The following is an 18,895-nucleotide window of genomic DNA, read 5'->3' as shown; positions in this document are numbered from 1 at the left end:
GCAGACGCGGGGAGATTGTGCAAACTCCCAGGGCCGGGATTCGAACCCGGGTCCTCGGCACTTTAGGTAGCAATGCTGACCACTGTGCCACCGTGCTGCCCCTGTGCTGTATTGTTCTTTGTTCAGAGCTGGAGAGAACTGGAAAGAGGTTCAGAGTTGTACTGTTAATGGCAGGGACCAGGGGGAGGAGGGGTGTTGAGTAGTGGGGCTGGATTCAGGATTTGTTTTTGGAGAAGAGAATACAGACTCACCGGCATCGATCGAATCTTAAGAACTGGCTTTGGAGGAAGTTGGTTCATAAAAAATAGGAGCAGGAATATGCCATTCGGCCCTTCGAGCCTGCACCACCATTCAATATGGTCAAGTCTGATCGTGCAAATTCAGTCTCCCACTCCCACTTTCTCTCCATAACCCTTTATCCCTTTAGTCACAAGGGCCACGTCCAGCTCCCTCTTGAACATATCCAACAAACTGGCCCCAACGGCTTTCTATGGCGGAGAATTCCACAAGTTCACAACTCTCTGAGACAAGAAGTTCTTCCTCATCTCAGTCCTGAATGGCTGACCCCTTATTCTTAGGCTGTGACCCCTAGTTCTGGACGTCCCCAACATCAGGAACATTCTTCCCGCATCCAGCCTGTCCAGCCCCATCAGGATTTTATATGTTTCTATGAGATCCCCTCTCATTCTTCTAAACTCCAGTGAGTACAAGCCCAGCCGATCCAGTCTTTCTTCATATGTCAGACCTGCCATCCCGGGAATTAGACTGGTGAACCTTCACTGGACACCCTGAATAGCAAGAATGTCCTTCCTCAAACTAGGGGACAAAAACTGCCACAATACTCAAGATGTGGCCTCACCAAGGCCCTGTATAACTGCAGCAAGACATCCCTACTCCCCATACTCAAATCCTCTCACTACGAAGGCCATATGCCATTAGCTTTCCTCACTGCCTACTGCACTGCATGCCAACCTTCAGCGACTGTACCACCGTGACACCCAGGTCTTGTTGCACTTTCCCTTTTCATAAACTGCCACCATTCAGATAATCTGTTTCCTGTTATTGCCACCAAACTGGATAACCTCACTTTTACCCACATTATATTGCATTTGCCAAGTATTTGCCCACTCAGCCAGCCTGTCCAAGTCACCCTGCAGCCTCTCTGCATCCTCCTCACAGAATACAGCTTAGTGTTTTCTGCAAATTTGGAGATATTGCAACTCCTTCGTCCAAATCATTAATGTATATTGTGAACAGCTGGGGTCCCAGCACTGAACCCTGCGTACCCCACTAGTGTCACTGCCTGCCACTCTGAAAAGGACCCGTTTATTCCCACTCTCTGCTTCCTGTCTGCCAACAGTTCTCTATCCATGTCAATACATTTCCCCCAATACCATGAGCTTTAATTTTGCTCACAAATCACTTGTGTGGGACCTTTTCAAAAGCCCTTTTAAAGTCCAGATACACAACATCCACTGGTTCACCCTGTTCACTCTACCGGTCATATTCTCATACAATTCCAGAAGATTTGTCAACCCTTTTGTGAATCTGTGTTGACTCGGACCGATCCTGTCCCCGCTTTCCAAATGCTCAGTTATTTCATCCTTAATAATTGACTCCAGCACTTTCCCACCACCAATGTCAGGCTAACCGGTCTGTAATTGTCCGTTTCCCCACTCCCTTCTTTTTAAAAAGTGGGGTTACATTAGCTACCTTCCAATCCATTGGAACTCTTCCAGAGTCTGTAGAATTTTGGAAAATGATCACCCAATGCATCCACTATTTCTCGGGCCACTTCCTTAAGTATCTGGGATGCAGAGCTCCAGGCCCTGGGGATTTATCGGGATTTAATCCCATCAATTTCCGCAATACAATTTCCTTCAGTTCCTCCTTCATGCTGACCCTCTGTTCCCTAGTATTTCCAGAAGGTTATTTGTGTGCTCCCTAATGAAGACAGATCCAAAGTAATTGTTCAACTGGCCTGCCAACTCTTTATTGCCCATCATGAATTCTCCTGATTCTAACTGTACGGGACATTTGTCTTCACCAGTCTTTTTCTCCTCACAGATCTATAGAAGCTTTTGCAGTCAGATTTTATGCAAGCTTCCTCTCGTATTCTATTTTCTCCTTCCGAATTAAACCCTTTGTCCTCCTCTGCTGAATTTTAAATTTATCCCAGTCCTCAGGCTTGTTGCTTTTTCTGGCCAATTTATTTGCCTCCTCTCTGGCTTTAACACTATCCCTGATTTCCTTTGTTAGCCATGGTTGAGCCACCTTCCTCATCTTACTTTTGCCCTGACAGGGATGTACCATTGTTGAAATTCATCCATGAATTCTTTAAATGTCTGCCATTGCCTGCCCACCGTCAACCCCTTAAGTATCCTTTGCCAGCTTATCCTAGCCGATGCAAATTTCATACCATCAAAATTAGCTTTCTTTAAGTTCAGGACCCTCGTCTCAGACTTAACTGTGTCGCTCTCCACATTAATGAAGAATTCTACCATATTATGGTCACTCTTCCCTAAAAGATCTCGCAGCGCAACATTGCTAATTAATCGTCTCCTTGCACAATACCCAGTCGAGGATGGCCTGCTCTCTAGTTGTCCTCCTCCGTTGCATTGCCCAATCAGTGTGCAGATTGACGTCACCCATAAAAACTGCTGTACCCTTACTGCACACATCTCTAATTTCCTGTTCGATGGCACCACCCAACCTCCCAACTACTGTTTGGTGGTCTGTACACAACTCCCACTAACGTATTTTTGCCCTTTGGTGTTCCGCAGCATCACCCATACAGACTCCACATCGTCCAGGCTAATGTCCTTCCTTACTATTGTGTTAATCTCCTCTTTAAGCAGCAACGCTACCCCGCCTCCCTTTCCTTTCCTTCCATCTTTCCTGAATATTCAATTTCCCTGGATGTTGAGTTCCCATCGTTGGCCACCCTGGAGGCAGGTCTCCATGATCCGAATTACATCATATCTGTTAATGATTGTCAGCACAGTTAGTTCATTAAACTTATGACAAATGCTCCTCGCATTAAGACACACAGCCTTCAGGCTTGTTGTTTTGACATTTATTGCCCTCTTAGAATTATGAGGTAATGTGGCCCTTTTTGATTTTTGTCTTTGGTCTTTCTGCCTTCCACTTGTCCCTTTACTGCCTTTTGTTTCTGTCCCCACCTTACTTCCCTGCGACTTCCTGCATCGGTTCCCATCCCCCTGCCACATTAGTTTAAACCCTCCCCAACAGCATGCGCAAATACTCCTCCTCGGACATATTTCCAGTCCTGCCCAGGTGCGGATGTTTGTTTGCACTGGTCCCACCTCCCACGGAACCGGTTCAAGTGTCCCTTAAATTTGATTCCTTCCATCTTGCACCACCCCTCAAACCACATATCCTGACATTCCTACTCTGACTAGCACGTAGCACTGGTAGAAATCCTGAGATTGTGACCTTTCAGGTCCTGCTTTTTAGTTTAACTCCTAACTCCCTAAATTCAGCTTGAAGGACCTCATCCCGTCTTTTACCTGTATCGTTGGTGCCGAAATGCACCACGACAGCTGGCTGTTCACCCTCCCCCTTTAGCATGTTTTGCAACTGCTCCGAGACATCCTTGACCCTTGCATCAGGGAGACATCATACCATCCTGTAGTCTTGTTTGCGACTGCAGAAACGCCTGTCTACTCCTTTTACAATTGAATCCCCAATCACTATAGCTCTACCACTATTTTTCCTGCCCTCCTGCGCACCAGAGCCAGCCACGCTGTTATGAACCTTGCTGCTGCTGCCTTTCCCTGGTGAGCCATCTCCCCCAACAGTATCCAAAACGGTTTATATCTGTTTTGAATGGAGACGACAGCAGGGGATACCTGCACTGCCTTCCTGCTCTTTCTCTGTCTGTCTGTCTGGCAATCTGTGAGTTGGCCAGGGACAGTCTTCTAGCTGACAACAGCCAGTGATTGGTTCCTGCAGGATGCATCCGGAAGAGCTGGTCAGAAGTGACTGGACGTTGAAAGGAGATGGAACTTTCTTTCTGTTGAAGTAAAGGACTGCTTTATTGTTCCAATATCAGTGAGCGCCTGACACATCTTTACTATATAGTTGAAATAATATTGGATCTACGAAGTACACAGCCTTGCCAGAGAAAACCCTCTCAAGCTGAGAAGGAAGAAGCATCGAAGCCAAAGATTGAACTCTTGAAAGACTTTAACTGAAAACCATCCCAGTGGACCAGAGATTCTTTGTCCTTTAACTTAATCATCACTTTTCCTCCCTCTCCGCCACCTTTTCCCTCAATGTTGTCTGTCTGCGTGCGTGCACAGTGGGAACGACGGAGGTTGAGGGGCGACCTGATAGAGATCTACAAAATTATGAGGGGCATAGACAGAGTGGATAGTCAGAGGCTTTTCCCCAGGGCAGAGGGGCCAATTACTAGGGGCACAGGTTTAAGGTGCGAGGGCAAGGTTTGGAGGAGATGTACAAGGCAAGTTTTTTTACACATAGGGTACTGGGTGCCTGGAACTCGCTGCCGGAGGAGGTGGTGGAAGCAGGGACGATAGTGACGTTTAAGGGGCATCTTGATAAATACATGAATAGGATGGGAATAGAGGGATACGGACCCCGGAAGTGTAGAAGATTTTAGTTTAGACGGGCAGCATGGTCGGCACAGGCTTGGAGGGCCGAAGGGCCTGTTCCTGTGCTGTACTTTTCTTTGTTCTTGAGTTGGAAAGGGAGGGTTTTTTTAAATGTAATTTTTATTCAAATTTTCACAAAATATCAATAACAGAAAATACTAAGAACAGAAAGAACAAACCCCCCCCCCCCCCCCCCCCCCCCCCCATGTATTCAAAAAAGAAGAAATAGATTATCGCCCGTCATTAGCAAAGAACAAATATACACGTCCCTTCAGCCCAAAACAAAGAGACTCCCCCCCGGTTGCTGCTGCTGCTGGCCTTTTTCTACCGTTCTGCCAGGAAATCCAGGAATGGTTGCCATCTCCTGAAAAACCCCTGCACTGATCCCCTTAGGGCAAATTTCACCCTCTCCAATTTACAAGATGGCGTCCAAGATGGCGGCCCCCATGAGTCGACGTGGCCGGCCACGTGGTGGAGGTTTGCCAAGATGGCGGCCCCCATGGATCACACGTGGCGGAACGGGGCGGCGTCGGGGCATAGGCCGCAGCGTTTCGGACCCCGCGGGATGCGGGTGTGGGGAGCGATTACTTCGTGCCGCTGGGGAGTTGGAAGCTGGGGCCCTTTTAGCGAGGCACACTCTTGCGTAATGGCCTTTCCGCCCGCAGCTGCTGCAGGTCGCGTTGCGGGCCGGGCAGTGCTGCCGCGGGTGCTGGTTCTGGCCGCAGAAATGGCAGGCTGGAGCAGCATAGTGGCTGGCTGGAGCAGCATGGTGGCTGGGCGGCCGCGTGGCACAGGCCTGGGGGAGTCGCTGGTCGGGGGCCCATGATTGGGTCGCGGGGTCTGCGGGGAACGAGGTGAGGCTGCGGAAAGAGACCTCCATCGTGGTAGCAATTTCCGCAGTTGTTTCTAAGTCTTGGGCCCCCTTTTCCAGCAGTCGTTAACTCACATAATTAGACCCGAGGCCCGCTACAAAAACATCGCGTACAGCAAGTTCCCTGTGTTCAGCCGCGGTAACCGCTTGATAGTTACAGTCATTCGATAGATTATTGAGCTCTCTTAAAAATTCGGAGAGTGATTCTGTAGGCCGCTGGCGGCAAGTTGTGAACACATGGCGTGCGTAAACTTTGTCAATGGGCCTTACATACATCCTATCGAGTATCGCTAGCGCTGCAGTATATGAACCGGCCGAGTTTAGTTTCATAGAGATTCTGTGGCTCACCCTCGCGTGCAGTAGACTTAACCTCTGTTGTTTCGGCTGTGCTCGCTTCTGCCAGGGAGGCCTTAAAGCACTGCAGCCAGTGGGAGAAGATTTATTTTGCCTCTGCATCCTGTGGGTCGAGTTCCAGGCGTCCAGGCTTGAGGGCTGATTCCATGATCGATCCTGACTGTTCTTAAGTAGATTAAATTGATGGAACCATCAATTCACGAGACACATGCTTTAGATATGAACAGTGGTTTTAATCTACTTACTTCAGAGCCAGCCTGTTACCCGTTGAACTCTCGATGAACTGCAGGCTGGCTCTGGACACGGTTATTTATACAGCAGTCTAGGGGGAGGAGTCGTGTTCGGAGCCAAGGGTGGAGCCCTGTACAAACTCCTGAGCATTCCCAGAGCTACTCCCCCTTGTGGTCGGATAACGCTACTGCGCTTACAATGGAACTGTATTGGTAAATACAGTGTGAATTACTAAGTTACATTCACCACACCGACCCCCTCTACATGCTCCAGCTCCTTCTCGGCCATTCCAGCAGCAACCGGGTACCCCCCCCCCCCCATTCCCCCTCCCACGGCCCCCCTCTAGCTGCGTAACCCCTTCCATTGTACTTCCGTAAGTCAGCCGACTCCTGCTGACCCCGGCTGCACTCGCCACCCCAATGACCCTCCCCAGTGCAACACAACCACCGCGCACCCCCCCCCCCCCCCCCAGTGCTGGCCCCGCCCACTGCTCCTCCAGCGCGGGAGAGAAGCCCGGGCTTCCATCCCGAGCCCCGCCCCCCCCGACCCAACCCGCGGGAAAAGACGGGCACATGACCCAACAGGACCGCGAACCACTCCCAAACTCTCAACCAGTGAAAAAAAAAACAGACGTGACAAAACGCCCAAGTAAACAGATAACAGTCCCAAAAAAGCGTAAGAGCAGAACAGCAAAAAGACATCATCAAATAGAACGGATAAAAGCGAAAGGTCCGGGCTGTGTACACCGTTCCCCAGCCCCCAGTCCTCAGTTCAAGTCCAGCTTCTCTGCCTGGGCGAAAGCCCAGGCCTCCTCCGGAGAGTCAATGTAAAGCTGGCGGTCCTTATAAGTGACCCAGAGGCGTGCCGGCTGTAACAGGCCAAACTTGACCCCCTCCTTGTGGAGCACTGCCTTCGTCCGATTAAAACCAGCCCTGCTCTTTGCCACCTCCGCACTCCAGTCCTGGTAGATCCTGACCTCCGCATTCTCCCACTTACTACTCCTCTCCTTCTTCGCCCATCTCAGCACACACTCACGGTCGACGAAGCGGTGAAAACGGACCAGCACCGCCCGAGGCAGCTCATTTGACTTGGGTTTCCTCAGCAGCACCCGATGGGCACCCTCCAGCTCCAAGGGTCCCTGGAACGACCCCGCGCCCATTAACGAGTTCAGCATCATAGTTACATAGGCCCCCAAATCCGAACCTTCCAGCCCCTCTGGGAGGCCGAGAATCCACAGGTTCTTCCGACGGGCACGGTTCTCCATCTCCTCCATCCTCGCTGACCACTTCTTGTGGAGCGCGTCGTGCGACTCCACCTTCACTGCCAGGCCCAGGAGTTCGTCCTTGCTCTCCGAGGCCTTTTGCCGAAGCTCTCGGATCTCCGCACCCTGGGACGTCTGGGTCGACATGAGCTTGTCCAGGGAGGCCTTAAGCGGTTCCAGGATCTCTGCCTTCAGCTCCCTGAAGGAGCGCTGAAGCAGCTCCTGCTGCTCTCGCGCCCACTGCTGCCACGCTGCTGATTCCCCGCCCGCCGCCATCTTGCCTTTCCTGCCTTGCACCTTTCTCTGCTCCAAAGCTGATTTTTTGACCGCTCCGCTCCTGGTCCAGGCCATCCACCGGCGGAGAATCTTAGAGGAAGTGTTCCCACACGGGGAAAAGTCCAACCAGTACTGCTACGGGCCCTTAAAAGAGCCGAAAATAGCGGGAGCTACCGAACGTGCGGCTTAGCTCCACATCGCCGCAACCGGAAGTCGAAAGGGAGGGTTGGGTTAAGGGTATTAGGTAGTCATTTCCATTCTTGTCAGTTTAGTTATATTGCTGTTAATTAACAGAAGGTATTTGTGTTAAATTTACAAACTTGGAGACTGCAGTTTATTGCACTCAGCCAAGTCCTCGGGTATTTTAAAAAGAACATTGAATTTCACCTGTGTTGAGACTCCAGGGAAAGTGGGGCTGGGATTGGTCAGGCCCTCGTCCAGGATGTTGTCCCACATATATTTCTGAAAGGGTTTCTGTGAGAAACAGTAGGAAATAGTGAGAATCATGTCTGATTGAGATATTTTTCTGCCTTACCATTTAATTTACTTTGTTTTTCCAGAGCACTTTGATGCCAAAAAGGCTGGAGATCTTTCAACACTGTTTGACGTGGGTGGAATCATAGGTATGAGTTCTCCAATCACTCCAAACATGAAGATGTTATAACTTGTTAATTATTGATGAAAGGAAGGAGAGCACCAGGTGCTTCAGGAAACTCCCAGTTGTTGCATAATCAGAGTTGTCAGGCAGAAGGCCCGGAGTTTAGGCTTTGTTTGGAGGAGAAAGAAGAATAAAGAAAAATTACAGCCCAGGAACAGGCCCTTCGGCCCTCCAAGCCTGCGCCAATCTAGATCCTCTATCTAAAACTGTCGCCTATTTTCTAAGGATCTGTATCCCTCTGCTCCCTGCCCATTCATGTCTAGATACATCTTAAATGACGCTGTTGTGCCCGCCACTACCATCTCTGCCGGCAATGCGTTCCAGGCACCCACCACCCTCTGCGTAAAGAACTTTCCACGCATATCTCCCTTAAACTTTTCCTCTCACCTTGAAATCGTGACCCCTAGTAATTGAGTCCCCCACTCTGGGGAAAAAAGCTTCTTGCTATCCACCCTGTCTATACCTCTCATGATTTTGTCGACCTCAATGAGATCCCCCCTCAACCTCCATCTTTCTAATGAAAACAATCCTAATCTACTCAACATCTCTTCATAGCTAGCGCCCTTCATACCAGGCAACATCCTGGTGAACCTCCTCTGCACCTTCTCCAAAGCATCCACATCCTCTTGGTGATGTGGCGACCAGAACTGTATGCAGTTGTGCGTTCACTCCAATGAGAGGCTGTGGTCTGATACACCCACTCTGCTCTGAACCCAAGTTAGTATTTGTGGATTTCTCCTCAGAATCCCCCTAGATGACTGTCATATAATAATAATCTTTATTGGTGTTACAAGTGGGCTATGAGAGCTTCCAAACTGCACATCCTAAAACCCACTTTAAAGTTTTTTCTCAATTATTTTTTCCAGTGGTTTGCATTCTAAAGTCCAGACCAGGTTTTCTATAAAACACTTCTAAACAAAGCCTCCGCTCCAGTCGCAAATCCTGTCCAAGATTTTACACCAACCCCATTAGGATTTCTTAAGTCTTAACTGATTTTCCATCAACTCCCAAATGAAACCACGACTTCCATAGCTATTTCAAATCTCGTTCCGCAGGCTGTACTAAAACACAAAGTCCCTTTTAAGCACACAGATTGGCTGTGGTCAGATCCACCCACTCTGCTCTGAACCCAAGTTAGTGTTTGTGGATTTTTCCTCCGATTTCCTCCAGATGATTGTGACATGGGAGTTTCGAAACTATACTCCCAAAACCATGATCTAAAATCTTCACTCATAATGCTTTCCCTCAGCTGTTTGCATTCTGAAATCCAGACCAGGTTTTATAAATTACACTTTCAAACAAAGTTTCTGTTCCACTTTTAACAGCTAATCCAGTCCAAGATTTCACATAGTAATAATAATAATAATCTTTATTTGTGTCACAAGTAGGCTTACATTAACACTGCAATGAAGTTACTGTGAAAAGCCCCGAGTCGTCACATTCCGGCGCCTGTTCGGGTACACTGAGGGAGAATTCAGAATGTCCTATTCACCTAACCTGCATGTCTTTCGGGACTTACATAGAACAGTACAGCACAGAACAGGCCCTTCGGCCCTCGATGTTGTGCCGAGCATTGTCCGAAACCAAGATCAAGCTATCAAACTCCCTGTCATTCTGGTGTGCTCCATGTGCCTATCCAGTAACCGCTTGAAAGTTCCTAAAGTGTCCGACTCCACTATTACAGTAGGCAGTCCATTCCACACCCTAACCACTCTCTGAGTAAAGAACCTACCTCGGACATCCCTCCTATATCTCCCACCCTGAATCTTATAGTTATGCCCCCTTGTAACAGCTACATCCACCCGAGGAAATAGTCTCAGAGCGTCCACTCTATCCCCCTCATCATCTTATAAACCTCTATTAAGTCGCCTCTCATCCACCTCCACTCCAAAGAGAAAAGCCCTAGCTCCCTCAACCTTTCCTCATAATACCTATCCTGCAAACCAGGCAGCATCCTGGTAAATCTCCTTTGCACCCTTTCCAATGCTTCCACATCCTTCCTATAGTGAGGTGACCAAAACTTCACACAATACTCCAAATGTGGTCTCACCAGGGTCATGGTAGCACGGTAGCAAAGTGGTTAGAACAATTGCTTCACAGCTCCAGGGTCCCAGGTTCAATTCCCGGCTTGGGTCACTGTCTGTGTGGAGTTTGCACGTTCTCCCCGTGTGTGCGTGGGTTTCCTCCGGGTGCTCCGGTTTCCTCCCACAGTCCAAAGATGTGCAGGTTAGGTGGATTGGCCATGATAAGTTGCCCTTATTGTCCATAATTGCCCCCTAGTGTTGGGTGGGATTACTGGGTTATGGGGTTAGGGTGGAGGTGTGGGGTTGGGTAGGGTGCTCTTTCCAAGACCGGAGCAAACCCGATGGGACGAATGGCCTCCTTCCGCACTGTAAATGCTATGTACAGTAGCAGCATAACCCCACGGCTCTTAAACTCAAGCCCCCTGTTAATGAATACTAACACACTATAGGCCTTCTTCACGGCTCTATCCACTTGAGTGGCAACCTTCAGAGATCTGTGGACATGAACCCCAAGATCTCGCTGTTCCTCCACATTCCTCAGAACCCTGCTGTTGACCCTGTAATCCGCATTCAAATTTTTTCTACCAAAATGAATCACCTCGCACCGATCAGGGTTAAACTCCATCTGCCATTTTTCGGCCCAGCTTTGCATCCTATCAATGTCTCTTTGCAGCCTACAACAGCCCTCCACCTCATCCACTACTCCACCAATCTTGGTGTCATCAGCAAATTTACTGACCCACCCTTCAGTCCCCCCCCTCCAAGTCATTGATAAAAATCACAAATAGCAGAGGACCCAGCACTGATCCCTGTGGTACACCGCTGGTAACTGGTCTCCAGTCTGAAAATTTTCCATCCACCACCACCCTCTGCCTTCTATGTGATAGCCAGTTACTTATCCAATTGGCTAAATTTCCCTCTATCCCACACCTCCTTACTTTCTTCATGAGCTGACCATGGGGAGCCTTATCAAACGCCTTACTAAATTCATGTATACAATATCAACTGCTCTACCTTCATCTACACACATAGTTACCTCCTCAAAGAATTCAATCAAATTTGTGAGGCAAGACTTACCCTTCATGAATCCGTGTTGACGATCCCGGATTAAGCTGCATCTTTCCAAATGGTCATAAATCCTATCCTTCAGGACCTTTTCCATTAACTTACCGACCACTGAAGTAAGACCAACCGGCCTATAATTACCAGGGTCATTCCTTTTCCCTTTCTGGAATAACATTCGCCACTCTCCAGTCATCTGGCACTATCCCTGTGGACAGTGAGGACCCAAAGATCCTTGTGGGAGGAAACTGGAGCACCCGGAGGAAACCCACGCAGACACAGGGAGAACGTGCAGACTCAGCACAGACAGTGACCCAAGATGCGAATCAAGCCCAGGATCCTGGTGCTGTGAAGCAACAGTGCTAACCAATGCCCAACCTCTTCAGAATTTCTTTGTCTTGACTGCTGTGCAAACTGTTCACAATTGCTTTAACTCTCGATTCCCAGACTATTAAAATGGCATCAAATGTTTCATGTATCTCCTGAAGTCTGCTGACCCACTTTAAATCTGGTTACTGTGATTGTCTCTTTAACTCAGAACACTTTGTTTACTCTTCCTTGAATTCTTCTGAACAATACCTTGGTCTCTGTTAATCCTGACTTGGACAATCTTTCTGTCCCAATTCTCTGGTTATCTGGACTGTAACTGGTTCTTTAGGAAGTCTGATTCTTTGTAGCTCCTATCCTGTCCCGTCTTTTTTCTAGCAGAGTTGAGAGATGTTCACTCCCTGAGATTCTGTCTCCAACTGCTCTGGCTTGCACTTAAAACTGAGAACAAAGGAAAGCCCTTGCCTCTGGAAGTGACCTCCTGTTGCTAAGCACCGGACTCATGCTTATGCATTTTATTTATTCTTCACGCTGTAGCCGTCTCTAAGCACAATAGAATCAGAGTTGGAATTGAACCAACCCCACACTTACAAACACACACCTTTGTCCAGCCTGAATCTAACTACAGGTTTACCTTTCCAGACACAGAAACATTAAACTCACTTAAAACCATACCTTATTTCCAATGTTTACCATACAAATTTAAATCCCTTAAAACTATCTTTCTTTTCTGAACAAAGACCTGAATCATGACGGCTTCAACGAGGTATCATGTTCATGTGCATTGTGATTGCACTAGAAAGGGTTCAGAGAAGATTCACCAGGGGTTGCTTGGGCTGGAGAGTTTCAGCAACGAAGATAGGCTGGCAGGTCTGGGGTTATTTTCCTCCTAGCAGAGAAGGCTGAGGGGGGGGGGGGGCATGATTTAGGTGAACAAAAGTACAAGGGACATGGAGGATCGATAGGAAGAAACATTTCCCCTTTTCACCAGAAGCATAAATTTAACGGACATGATGTTTGGAGGGGATTTGAGGAAAATCTTTTCACCCAGAGGGACTCGATGGGCCAAAGAGCCTCTTCTGAACTGTGGTATTCTGTGATTCAGAGGGTAGTGGGAATCTGGATCTCTGCCTGAAAGGGTGAAAGAGGCGGAAACCCTCACAGCATTTAAGAAGTATTTAGATCAACGCTTGAAACACCACAGCAGACAAAGCTACCGACCATGTGCTGGAAAATGGGACAAGAATAGATGGGTGCTTGATGGCCAGCATGGACCTGATGGGCCTCTATCTGTGCTGTAAAACTCAGTGACTCTGGTGAATTTGGTTAATTCCTGTATTTCTCTAACCAGGTGGAATCCTGGCAGGGGTGATATCTGATTACACAAAGAAGAGAGCAACAACCTGTGGAGTGATGTTGCTGCTGGCGGCTCCAACAGTAAGACCTGTAAAAGATATTTATAAACAAAAATACATCTTGCCTCCTGTCCCCAAAAACTCTCAATTGTTATGTCGCCATTTTTAATGTGGTGCAATCCCAGTCGCACAATGGTCAGCGACCCGAATTGTAATGCTGGTTAAGACGTGGCTAGGACCATGTCTCACACACACTGAATCTCACTGGGGTACGGGTCCCACACACACTGACTCTCACTGGGGTACGGGTCCCACACACACTGACTCTCACTGGGGTACGGGTCCCACACACACTGACTCTCACTGGGGTACGGGTTCCACACACACTGACTCTCACTGGGGTACGGGTCCCACACACACTGACTCTCACTGGGGTACGGATCCCACACACACTGACTCTCACTGGGGTACGGGTCCCACACACACTAACTCTCACTGGGGTACGGGTCCCACACACACTGACTCTCACTGGGGTACGGGTCCCACACACACTAACTCTCACTGGGGTACGGGTCCCACACACACTGACTCTCACTGGGGTACGGGTCCCACACACACTGACTCTCACTGGGGTACGGGTCCCACACACACTGACTCTCACTGGGGTACGGATCCCACACACACTGACTCTCACTGGGGTACGGATCTCACACACACTGACTCTCACTGGGGTACGGGTCCCACACACACTGACTCTCACTGGGGTACGGGTTCCACACACACTGACTCTCACTGGGGTACGGGTCTCACACACACTGACTCTCACTGGGGTACGGGTCCCACACACACTGACTCCTACTGGGGTACGGGTTCCACACACACTGACTCTCACTGGGGTACGGGTCTCACACACACTGACTCTCACTGGGGTACGGGTCCTACACACACTGACTCTCACTGGGGTACGGGTCTCACACACACTGACTCTCACTGGGGTACGGGTCCCACACACACTGACTCTCACTGGGGTACGGGTCCCACACACACTGACTCTCACTGGGGTATGGGTCCCACACACACTGACTCTCACTGGGGTACGGGTCCCACACACACTGACTCTCACTGGGGTACGGGTCTCAGACACTGACTCTCACTGGGGTACGGGTTCCACACACACTGACTCTCACTGGGGTACGGGTCCCACACACACTGACTCTCACTGGGGTACGGGTCCCACACACACTGACTCTCACTGGGGTACGGGTCTCACACACACTGACTCTCACTGGGGTACGGGTCCCACACACATTGACTCTCACTTGGGTACGGGTCCCACACACACCGTCTCTCACTGGGGTACGGGTCCCACACACACTGACTCTCACTGGGGTACGGGTCCCACACACACTGACTCTCACTGGGGTACGGGTCCCACACACACACTGACTCTCACTGGGGTACGGGTCCCACACACACTGACTCTCACTGGGGTACGGGTCCCACTCACACTGACTCTCACTGGGGTACGGGTCCCACTCACACTGACTCTCACATGGGTACGGGTCCCACACACACTGACTCTCACTGGGGTACGGGTCCCACACACACTGACTCTCACTGGGGTACGGGTCCCACACACACTGACTCTCACTGGGGTATGGGTCCCACACACACTGACTCTCACTGGGGTACGGGTCCCACACACACTGACTCTCACTGGGGTTTTGGGCTCTCGTTCTCACCCTCTCACTCTCTCTCGCTCTCTCGCTACCACACGCGCTCTCTCTCCGTCTCCATCTCTGTGTGCTTCTGTCTGCCTCGCGCGCTCTGTCTGCCTCGCGCGCTCTGTCGGCCTCGCCCGCTCTTTCTACATAGCTAGCACCCGCCATACCAGGCAACATCCTGGTGGACCTCCTCTGCACCCTCTCCAAAGCATCCACATCCTTCTGGTAATGTGGCGACCAGAACTGTCACAAGTGTGTTCACTCCAATGAGAGGCTGTGGTCAGATCCACCCACTCTGCTCTGAACCCAAGTTAGTGTTTGTGGATTTTTCCTCCGAATTCCTCCAGATGATTGTGACATGGGAGTTTCGAAACTATACTCCCAAGACCATGATCTAAAATCTTCACTCATAATGCTTTAACTCAGCCGTTAGCTCGCTCGCCCCGCCCCCTCGCTCACCCCGCCCCCTTGCTTGCCCCACCCCCTCGCTCGCCCCACCCCCTCGCTCGCCCCGCCCCCTCGCTCGCCCCGCCCCCTCGCTCGCCCCACCCCTCGCTTGCCCCGCCCCCTCGCTTGCCCCGCCCCCTCGCTTGCCCCGCCCCCTCGCTTGCCCCGCTCCCTCGCTCGCCCCGCTCCCTCGCTCGCCCCCGCCCCCTCGCTCGCCCCGCCCCCTCGCTCGCCCCGCCCCCTCGCTCGCCCCGCCCCCTCGCTCACCCCGCCCCCTCGCTCGCCCCGCCCCCTCGCCCGCCCCCTCGCTCACCCCGCCCCCTCGCCCTGCCCCCCGTGCCCACTCGCCCCGCCCCCTCGCTCACCCCGCCCCCTCGCTCACCCCGCCCCCTCGCTCACCCCGCCCCCTCGCTCCCCCCCGCCCCCTCGCTCGCCCCGCCCCCTCGCTCGCTCCGCCCCCTCGCTCGCCCTCGCCCCCTCGCTCGCCCTCGCCCCCTCGCTCACCCGCCCCCTCGCTCGCCCCGCCCCCTCGCTCGCCCCGCCCCCTCGCTCGCCCCGCCCCCTCGCTCGCCCCGCCCCCTCGCTCGCCCCGCCCCCTCGCTCGCCCCGCCCCCTCGCTCGCCCTCGCCCCCTCGCTCGCCCTCGCCCCCTCGCTCGCCCTCGCCCCCTCGCTCGCCCTCGCCCCCTCGCTCGCCCTCGCCCCCTCGCTCGCCCTCGCCCCCTCGCTCGCCCCGCCCCCTCGCTCGCCCCGCCCCTCGCTCGCCCTCGCCCCCTCGCTCGCCCCGCCCCTCGCTCGCCCCCCCCCTCGCTCGCCCCCCCCCTCGCTCGCCCCCGCCCTCTCGCTTGCCCCGCCCCCTCGCTCGCCCCGCCCCCTCGCTCGCCCCGCCCCCTCCCCCGCCCCTCCCCGCCCCCTCGCTCGCCCCGCCCCCTCCCCCGCCCCCTCCCCGCCCCCTCCCCCCGCCCCTCCCCCGCCCCCTCCCCGCCCCCTCCCCCCGCCCCCTCCCCCCGCCCCCTCCCCCGCCCCCTCCCCCCCGCCCCCTCCCCCCGCCCCCTCCCCCGCCCCCTCCCCCCCGCCCCCTCCCCCCCGCCCCCTCCCCCCGCCCCCTCCCCCCCGCCCCCTCCCCCCGCCCCCTCCCCCTTGCCCCGCTCCCTCGCTCACCCTGCCCCCCTGGCTCTGACACGCGATTTGACTATAAGGTTTTTGAGACTAATGCTTGCAGTATACCCTGCAGCAACTTGTTGATCCCCATCGTTAACTCTTTCCCACCTGTTTTACAGCGACCTTCACTTCCAGTTCCTCCTTTTGGATCCCATCCTTTCCCTATCCGTGGCTATTTCACACCACTCTCCTCACTCTATTTTCCAAAGTCACACAACTCCTCATTTGTTTTTATAAATTTAGAGTACCCAATTCTTTTTTTTCCAATTAAGGGGCAATTTAGTGTGGCCAATCCACATTACCTGCACATCTTTGGGTTGTGGGGGAGAGACTCATGCAGACATGGGAAGAACTTAGTGACCCAGGGCTTGGATTGAACGTGGGACCTCAGTGCCATGAGGCAGCAGTGCTAACCACTGCAGCATCATGCCGCTCTATACAAGTCGCCAAAAACTACTTTTCTACCTTCAATCTCTGCTCCTTTTTCTTGACCACATTGTTGAGCTTTTTCTGGGAGCCTCCAGTCTCTGGCTAGAATACAAGACCAGGGATGTACTTCTGAGGCTGTATAAGGCTCTGGTCAGACCCCATTTGGAGTACTGTGAGCAGTTTTGGGCCCTTTATCTAAGGAAGGATGTGCTGGCCTTGGAAAGGGTCCAGAGGATGTTCACAAGAATGATCCCTGGAATGAAGAACTTGTTGTATGAGGAACGGATGAGGACTCTGGGTCTGTACTCGTTGGAGTTTAGAAGGATGAGGAAGGATCTTATTGAAACTTACAGGAGACTGCGAGGCCTGGATAGAGTGGACGTGGAGAGGATGTTTCCACTTGTAGGAAAAACTAGAACCAGAGGACACCATCTCAGACTAAAGGGACGATCCTTTAAAACAGAGATGAGGAGGAATTTCTTCAGCCAGAGGGTGGTGAATCTGTGGAACTCTTTGCCGCAGAAGGCTGTGGAAGCCAATTCACTGAGTGTCTTTAAGACAGAGATAGATAGGTTCTTGATTAATAAGGGGATCAGGGGTTATGGGGAGAAGGCAGGAGAATGGGGATGAGAAAAATAGCAGCCATGATTGAATGGCGGAGCAGACTCGATGGGCCGAGTGGCCTAATTCTGCTCCTATGTCTTATGGTCTTATGTACGTTGCTGTCCTCAAACTCTCTGCCCTGTCTGGAAAAGAAAGTTTAGAATGAAGGAAGATCATTTATCCATCAAGCTAATTACATTCAAGATTCATTTCAGCTTGTTCTATTTCTCTCTCATTCATATTGCCAACTGCTGATCAACTACTTCATTTCCTTCCTTGCCTCTTCAGGAAGTATATCAAGCAGTGCAATTAATGCCTCTATCACTGTCAATTCTCTTCTCCACAGATATCGAATCGATCCAGTTGCTTTTTAAAGATGCCAATTGACCTTGAACTACCTTTCTGCAGGTCTGATCTATATCTTCACTACCCTGGCCTTGTTCTACATTGCCCACTTTGTTCTGGTGATAATTCTCTTTCTTGTCTTGTTATTGTTTTATCAACAATCAGTCTAATCACTTTTTCACTATCTGAAACCATTTGACAATTTTGACAAGTTGTTTGTACACAAGCTGACGGCGGTGTATATTTAGCAGCTGAATCAATTTGTCGTCTCACATACACCACACTCCAGTGACCACAGGCTCTGTTGGTTGGGTGCTTTTCCTTGTCTGGGGCTGTTCTTCATTACAGAAAGTAGTTAAATATAAATGTGCTAAGATAACAGCTGAATGTCAAGTTTCTGTTTCTACAGCTCTACATTTTTTCCGCAATTGGCTACATGAGTTTGAAGACCATCGTTGGTAAGTTCAGTTTTGTTCTTTTATTTATTTATGGATATGGCTGGTCAGCATTTATTGGCCATACCTAACTGTCCTTGAGAAGGTGGGGATGAACTGCCTTCTTTAATCACTGCAGTCCCTGAACTGTAGGTACACCCACTGTGCTGTTACAAAGGGAATCCAGATTTGCTGCTCTTGTCCTTCTAGACGGTAGTGGCCGTGAGTTTGGAAGGTGCTGTCGAAAGAATCTTGGTGAGTTACTGCAGTGCACCTTGTAGATGGTACACACGGCTGCCACTGTTCGTCGGTGGTGGAGGGTTTGAATGTTTGTGTACGGAGCAGCAATCAAGCGGGGCTGCTTTGTACTGGATGGTGTTGAGCTTCTTGAGTGTTGGAGCTGCGCTCATCCAGGCAAGTGAAGAGTTTCCATCACACTCCTGACTTGAAAATGAAAAATGAAAATTGCTTATTGTCACGAGTAGGCTTCAATGAAGTTACTGTGAAAAGCCCCTAGTCGCCACATTCCAGCGCCTGTCCGGGGAGGCTGGTACGGGAATCGAACTGTGCTGCTGGCCTGCTTGGTCTGCTTTAAAAGCCAGCGATTTAGCCCAGTGAGCTAAACCAGCCCCTAGATTCCACCTCGGTAGGAACCACCTTCCTACGTCCCCAGCTGCTTCAAGAAGGCCACCATCATA

At 51.3% G+C, this 18,895-nt stretch overlaps 1 protein-coding gene across 1 annotated transcript in view; it reads left to right on the top strand.

Annotated features, from left to right (window-relative positions):
- The window catches only part of LOC119968704 (glucose-6-phosphate exchanger SLC37A1-like), a 38,723-nt gene extending 20,499 nt beyond the window's left edge, over window positions 1–18,224 (top strand). The window contains exons 3-6 of the mRNA XM_038801304.1: window positions 8,191–8,253; window positions 13,053–13,138; window positions 17,765–17,826; window positions 18,173–18,224. Of these exons, the coding sequence (XP_038657232.1) occupies window positions 8,191–8,253; window positions 13,053–13,138; window positions 17,765–17,826; window positions 18,173–18,203 (242 nt within the window). The 3' untranslated portion in view covers window positions 18,204–18,224. The remainder of the gene's footprint in view (window positions 1–8,190; window positions 8,254–13,052; window positions 13,139–17,764; window positions 17,827–18,172) is intronic.
- Window positions 18,225–18,895: the final 671 nt, after the last annotated feature.

The sequence above is a fragment of the Scyliorhinus canicula genome, chromosome 7 (assembly GCF_902713615.1).
Source record: "Scyliorhinus canicula chromosome 7, sScyCan1.1, whole genome shotgun sequence".
NCBI classification, from domain to species: Eukaryota; Metazoa; Chordata; class Chondrichthyes; order Carcharhiniformes; family Scyliorhinidae; genus Scyliorhinus; species Scyliorhinus canicula.
The sequence above is the reverse complement of the archived record's forward strand: the minus strand, read 5'-3'. Positions and strand labels throughout refer to the sequence as shown.